At 39.2% G+C, this 7,709-nt stretch overlaps 1 protein-coding gene across 1 annotated transcript; it reads right to left on the reverse strand.

Moving 5' to 3' along the window:
* Positions 1-416: 416 nt before the first annotated feature.
* Positions 417-2,670, reverse strand: LOC133658882 (gamma-crystallin M2-like). The gene is made up of 3 exons (XM_062061375.1): positions 2,545-2,670; positions 2,210-2,452; positions 417-745 (listed from the first exon to the last, which is right to left on the reverse strand). The coding sequence occupies exons 1-3, from the start codon at positions 2,551-2,553 to the stop codon at positions 470-472; spliced, it is 528 nt and encodes a 175-aa protein (XP_061917359.1). The 5' UTR covers positions 2,554-2,670; the 3' UTR covers positions 417-469.
* Positions 2,671-7,709: the final 5,039 nt, after the last annotated feature.

Below are 7,709 nucleotides of genomic sequence, written 5' to 3' on the forward strand. Positions count from 1 at the left end.
ATTGGTCTCGATCCGCCCACCTTTGTCTACATTCAAGAGCGCTAGCTTAGCGATTAGCCTATCCTCGTCCTCCAGGGTGACACTTGGAAGAAAATGTTTTTATTTTCCGGCATGGAGGCGAGGAATGCTGACTTACAAGTGTCCCGAGCGCGGCCACCGCTGCTGCTCACTGCTCCCCTCACCTCCCAGGGGATGGGTCAAATGCAGAGGGTAATTTCACCACACCTAGTGTGTGTGTGTGACTATCAGTGGTACTTTAACTTTAACTTTGTGGCACTCTGGACAGACAATACTATGTAATAATAATGCTCGCTACAATGTGTCCTCAACATGCATTATCACGATATAACGATATCATTTGTATTGTGCATCGTCTGTATCGCGCAGCCGTATCGCGGACAAATGAGAGGAAACAGTTATAGTTTGCAGGAGTTTATTTAAGCATTTACTGACTCATTGAGAGCGGGGACTAGAACTCTGTGATCCTGCGGAAGGAGCCTATGCCGGGAGAGGAGGCCCCCCAGTCGGCGTGCTGCCGGTACTCGCCCTGCTCCAGGAGGTACTGGTGCCCCCTGTAGTTGGGGAGGTCGTAGAACACCCAGGCGCCGTCGGTCACCACGCAGGAGTAGGCCTCGCGTACCTTGTAGGCGTCGTACAGCGAGGGGCAGTCGTCGGCGCACTCCACCATCTGGCCCCCGAAGTTGGACCTCTCGTACAGCCTCAGCTTCCAGGCGCTGCCGTAAACCTGGAGGCAACAGGCGACATGAAGGACACGAGGAAGGTGTCACGTATGCGTGTACAGTAGATGGCAGTATTGCCTGTTTAAGAGTGTCACAACATTGTTGTTTACGGCCGAAGAACTGCTTTACGGTAGACCAAAACGTGACTGTTGTTGTTGTGCGTCATTAAGGAAGTTAAGGAAAACAGCCTACAATAAACCCACATAAGAAACCAAGAACTCGCCCTCGATCATTCTACAAAAGGTACGCCACTTACCGTATTTTTCGGAGTATAAGTTGCTCCGGAGTATAAGTCGCACCGGCCGAAAATGCATAATAAAGAAGGGAAAAAAACATATATAAGTCGCACTGGAGTATAAGTCGCATTTTTGGGGGAAATTTATTTGATAAAACCCAACACCAAGAATAGACATTTGAAAGGCAACTTAAAATAAATAAAGAATAGTGAACAACAGGCTGAATAAGTGTACGTTATAAGAGGCATAAATAACCAACTGAGAACGTGCCTGGTATGTTAACGTAACATAACATTCAAATAACTATAACATATAGAACATGCTATACGTTTACCAAACAATCTGTCAGTCCTAATCGCTAAATCCCATGAAATCTTATACGTCTAGTCTCTTACATGAATGAGCTAAATAATATTATTTGATATTTTACGGTAATGTGTTAATAATTTCACACATAAGTCGTTCCTGAGTGTAAGTCGCACCCTCGGCCAAACTATGAAAAAAACTGTGACTTATAGTCCGAAAAATACGGTAAACAAAAAATGACCTGGCATAACAGATCGTAACAATTTTTAGTTCATGTAGCAGTTTTTATTAGAGATGTCCGATAATGGCTTTTTTTTACCGATATCCGATATTCCGATATTGTCCAACTCTTAATTACCGATTCCGATATCAACTATGAAAAAAACTGCGACTTATAGTCCGAAAAATACGGTAATTAAATATTCAAACACAGTGTTACCGTTCAAACTTTGTGTAATGTTACAGTGGCCAAAAATATTAAATATACTCGCTACTCACCTATACACCTACACCTACACCTACTCGGTGGCCTAGTGTTACAGTGTCCGGCCTGAGATCGGTAGGTTGTGAGTTTAAACCCCGGCCGAGTCATACCAAAGACTAAAAAAAAGGGACCCATTACCTCCCTGCTTGGCACTCAGCATCAAGGGTCGGAATTGGGGGTTAAATCAGCAAAAATGATTCCCGGGCGTGGCCACCGCTGCTGCTCACTGCTCCCCTCACCTCCCAGGGGGTGAATAAGGGGATGGGTCAAATGCAGAGGACACATTTCAATACACCTAGTGTGTGTGTGACATTTCACCACACCTAGTGTGTGTGTGTGACAATCATTGGTACTTTAACTTTAACTAGATAAAACCTCTGCCTTGTTTTTAATGAATACCTCGGCCTACTACGCTACTGTACTTTGACTCTATGGTTCCTTACGTTCTTAATAGTGCGGCAGGATTTGATGCTGTCGCTGAAGGCCATCCACTGCTGGCTGTCGGCGTACTCCCCCGGGCAGAGGATGTACTGGAAGCCCTTGTAGTTGGGCCTCTCGTAAAGCACCCACACCCCGCTCTCCACCCGGATGGAGCTGCAGCGGGTGAAGTAGGTGTGCAGGTCGGCGCAGTCGCTGCTGCAGTTGTAGCAGCGCCCCTGGAATTTCTTCTCCTCATAGAACGTGATCTTCACGGCAGAGAGGAGAAATTAAAAACTGCTGAATTTTTTTTCATATATATATGTATATATATATATATATGTATATATAAATATCTCACCTTTCCCATCTTGATGCCGTGCAATACTCAGTCCTAGCTGCAGCCCCCATCAAAGTATTTATCGATAAACAAAATGTGCAGAGCGAGGCAAGCCTTTGATACCCAGATGAGGTGGATTTGCATATCAGCAAAGCGGGGCCGCTTGATTGGCTTTTGTTCCGCTGCGATCAAACACATGAGGGGCGGGGCAGTGGTGTCCCCCCGATGGTGCGTCCCACATCACTCCAGTGGTTTCTGGTGACACTTTTACAGCATACAAATGTTCTGTCTGGCAAAGAAGCTTCTTGCAGTGCAGCCGGCCTGCAATTATTGTGGACGGAGGCAAAAGTGCCTCAAATAATGTGGGGACTGATTATTATGGGGTGTCAACATTTTTTTTTTTTTTGGATTAATTGTTATTTGTAACGATTTTTAATCGATTAAAAAAAAAAAAAATATATATATATATAATGGTTGCTTTATTCGTATTTGTCTTTATTAAATGTTTGGGTTGAATTTTAGTAAACAAAATATAGAAATGTATCAGATCTGTTTATCTATTTTATGGAGGAATGTTCAATCAATTGATCAAAGTTTATTTATATAGCCCTTAATCACAAGTGTCTCAAAGGGCTGCACAATCCTCGGCTCAGATCCCACATCAGAGCAAGAAAGAACTCAACCCAATGGGATACAATGAGAAACCTTGGAGGGGACCGCAGATGTGGGGACCACCCCCCGCCCCTCTGGGCGACCGGTGCAATGGACGTCGAGTGGATCTGGTTAATAGTGTGAGAGTCCAGTCCATAGTGTGGCCAGCAGGGGATCATCTTGAGTGGAGAGTAGTCAGCAGTGCAGAGACGTCCCCAGTGGTCCACCCCGGGCCCCGACTTTGAACATCATCTGTGGTCTCCTAATAACCTCTCCACGCAGGAGAGGGGGGCAGAGCAGAAAAGAGACGGCAGATCAACTGGTCTAAAGGGGGGTTCTATTTAAAGGCTAGGGTATACAAGTTAGTTTTAAGATGGGACTTAAATGCTTCTACTAATGTTGTTAATCATAGAACTGGCACCCAATGTTATTAAAAAAAAGTGTAGATTTTGAATCGAGAATGGTTTTGAATCAAGAATCGATTCTCAATCGAATCGTTACCCCCAGGAATCGAATCAAATCGAATGGTGTGGTTAAATATGGATCGATAAATAAATAAGAATCCCTATTTGGATGTAAATAGATTATTTTTTGCGCCCAATTTTATAAGAAAAAAATTCGACACATTTTGAGAAAAAGACTACTTTTAATTTATTAATTTATTTTTTATTTTTTTGTTTGTAATTGGTTTTTAATCTTCATTATTTACTTCAAGTTATTACAGTATGTCTCTATATACATATTTATTTTATTTTTTAATTAACTTTCAATTTCTTACACACAATTGTTGGCCAGAGAGGGAGCACTTCAAATTTTTACACACACTTGTTATTTCATATGTTGACCAGAGGGGGATCATTTTTAAAACCGACACAGTCAATTTGAAAAGTCCCTCCCTTTTGGGACCACCCTAATTTTGATAGATTTCACCACCAGGGGTGCAAATGAGACATTCTCTATTAGATGCAATGGTTTTCCTTATTGGGACCATGAGAGCAGAAAAGAGACGGCAGATCAACTGGTCTAAAAGGGGGTCTATTTAAAGGCTAGCGTATACAAATGAGTTTTAAGAAGGGACTTAAATGCTTCTACTAATGTTGTTAATCATAGAACTGGCACCCAATGTTATTAAAAAAAAGTGTAGATTTTGAATCGAGAATGGTTTTGAATCAAGAATCGATTCTCAATCGAATCGTTACCCCCAGGAATCGAATCGAATCGAATGGTGTGGTGCCCAAATGTTCACTACCCTAGTGGTTATAGTCGTGATACATAAATAAGTAAGCACTGACATCAGAGCAATGTACAGGTTTTTCTTTGTCATTTGTAGGGATGAGACTCGGACAAAAACTCACGGTTCCATTCCGATTCTTGGGGTGGCGATTCGATTCAGAATTGATTTTTGATTCAATTTGATTCTCACATGTATTATTTTGGTATAACATTCTAATATAACCTTTACAAAAGAGGTCACTGCTGACATATGATGTATACATGTAACAATAAGGACGGACATTGCATTAAAAAATATTGATGATTTTAAAATGAATTTAAGACAATATTGTTATTGTTATTATTTCATCCAGCCATCCATTTTCTACTGCTTGTCCCTCTCGAGGTTGCGGGGTTGCCAGAGCCTATCCCAGTTGTAGATATTTTTTAAATATGGATCGATAAATAAATAAGAATCCCTATTTGGATGTAAATAGATTATTTTTGCGCCCAATTTTATAAGAAAAAAAGTCGACACATTTTGAGAAAAAGACTACTTTTAATTTATTAATTTATTTTTTATTTTTTTGTTTGTAATTGGTTTTTAATCTTCATTATTTACTTCAAGTTATTACAGTATGTCTCTATATACATATTTATTTTATTTTTTAATGAACTTTCAATTTCTTACACACAATTGTTGGCCAGAGGGGGAGCACTTCAAATTTTTACACACACTTGTTATTTCATATGTTGACCAGAGGGGGATCATTTTTAAAACCGACACAGTCAATTTGAAAAGTCCCTCCCTTTTGGGACCACCCTAATTTTGATAGATTTCACCACCAGGGGTGCAAATGAGACATTCTCTATTAGATGCAATGGTTTTCCTTATTGGGACCATGGGAGCAGAAAAGAGACGGCAGATCAACTGGTCTAAAAGGGGGTCTATTTAAAGGCTAGCGTATACAAATGAGTTTTAAGATGGGACTTAAATGCTTCTACTAATGTTGTTAATCATAGAACTGGCACCCAATGTTATTAAAAAAAAGTGTAGATTTTGAATCGAGAATGGTTTTGAATCAAGAATCGATTCTCAATCGAATCGTTACCCCCAGGAATCGAATCAAATCGAATGGTGTGGTGCCCAAATGTTCACTACCCTAGTGGTTATAGTCGTGATACATAAATAAGTAAGCACTGACATCAGAGCAATTTACAGGTTTTTCTTTGTCATTTGTAGGGATGAGACTCGGACAAAAACTCACGGTTCCATTCCGATTCTTGGGGTGGCGATTCGATTCAGAATTGATTTTTGATTCAATTTGATTCTCACATGTATTATTTTGGTATAACATTCTAATATAACCTTTACAAAAGAGGTCACTGCTGACATATGATGTATACATGTAACAATAAGGACGGACATTGCATTAAAAAAATATTGATGATTTTAAAATTAATTTAAGACAATATTGTTATTGTTATTATTTCATCCAGCCATCCATTTTCTACCGCTTGTCCCTCTCGAGGTTGCGGGGTTGCCAGAGCCTATCCCAGTTGTAGATATTTTTAAAATATGGATCGATAAATAAATAAGAATCCCTATTTGGATGTAAATAGATTATTTTTTGCGCCCAATTTTATAAGAAAAAAAGTCGACACATTTGGAGAAAAAGACTACTTTTAATTTATTAATTTATTTTTTATTTTGTTGTTTGTATTTGTTTTTTAATCTTCATTATTTACTTCAAGTTATTACAGTATGTCTCTATATACATATTTATTTAATTTTTTAATTAACTTTCAATTTCTTACACACAATTGTTGGCCAGAGAGGGAGCACTTCAAATTTTTACACACACTTGTTATTTCATATGTTGACCAGAGGGGGATCACTTTTAAAACCTACACAGTCGATTTGAAAAGTCCCTCCCTTTTGGGACCACCCTAATTTTGATAGATTTCACCACCAGGGGTGCAAATGAGACATTCTCTATTAGATGCAATGGTTTTCCTTATTGGGACCATGAGAGCAGAAAAGAGACGGCAGATCAACTGGTCTAAAAGGGGGTCTATTTAAAGGCTAGCGTATACAAATTAGTTTTAAGATGGGACTTAAATGCTTCTACTAATGTTGTTAATCATACAACTGGCACCCAATGTTATAAAAAAAAGTGTAGGGATGAGACTCGGACAAAAACTCACGGTTCCATTCCGATTCTTGGGGTGGCGATTCGATTCAGAATTGATTTTTGATTCAATTTGATTCTCACATGTATTATTTTGGTATAAAATTCTAATATAACCTTTACAAAAGAGGTCACTGCTGACATATGATGTATACATGTTACAATAAGGACGGACATTGCATTCAAAAAATACTGATGATTTTAAAATTAATTTAAGACAATATTGAGTACCTTGAAGGTAGAAAAGCGCTATACAAGTATAACCCATTTATCATTTATTATTATGTATCCATCCAGCCATCCATTTTCTACCGCTTGTCCCTCTCGAGGTTGCGGGGTTGCCAGAGCCTATCCCAGTTGTAGATCTTTTTTAAAATATGGATCGATAAATAAATAAGAATCCCTATTTGGATGTGAATGGATTATTTTTTGCGCCCAATTTTATAAGAAAAAAAGTCGACACATTTTGAGATGTATTTATTTATTTATTTTTTGTTTGTAAATGGTTTTTAATCTTCATTATTTACTTAGTTATTACAGTATGTCTCTATATACATATTTATTTAATTTTTTAATTAATTTTGACCATTTCCATTTCTTACACACACTTGTTATTCCATATGTTGGCCAGAGGGGGAGCACTTCAAATTTTTACACACACTTGTCATTTCATATGTTGACCAGAGGGGGAGCACTTTTAAAACCGACACACAGTCAATTTGAAAAGTCCCTCCCTTTTGGGGCCGCCCTAATTCTGATAGATTTCACCACCAGGGGGTGCAAATGAGACATTCTCTATAAGATGCAATGGTTTTCCGTATTGGGACCATAATTTATGTCCTCACTTGTTCACCCGTCCTCATATGGAAGGTACTTTTCCTTGTTGATGTCTCAAGAAAAACACACACACACACACACACACACACACACACACACACACACACACACACACACACACACACACACACACACACACACACACACACACACACACACACACACACACACACACACACACACACACACACACACACACACACACACACACACACACCCACACACACACACACACACACACACACACACACTAAGATTAGACTACTTTGTTACACCGAATATTTCAATAAATAA

Source organism: Entelurus aequoreus, linkage group LG01 (genome assembly GCF_033978785.1).
Source record: "Entelurus aequoreus isolate RoL-2023_Sb linkage group LG01, RoL_Eaeq_v1.1, whole genome shotgun sequence".
Taxonomy (NCBI): Eukaryota; Metazoa; Chordata; class Actinopteri; order Syngnathiformes; family Syngnathidae; genus Entelurus; species Entelurus aequoreus.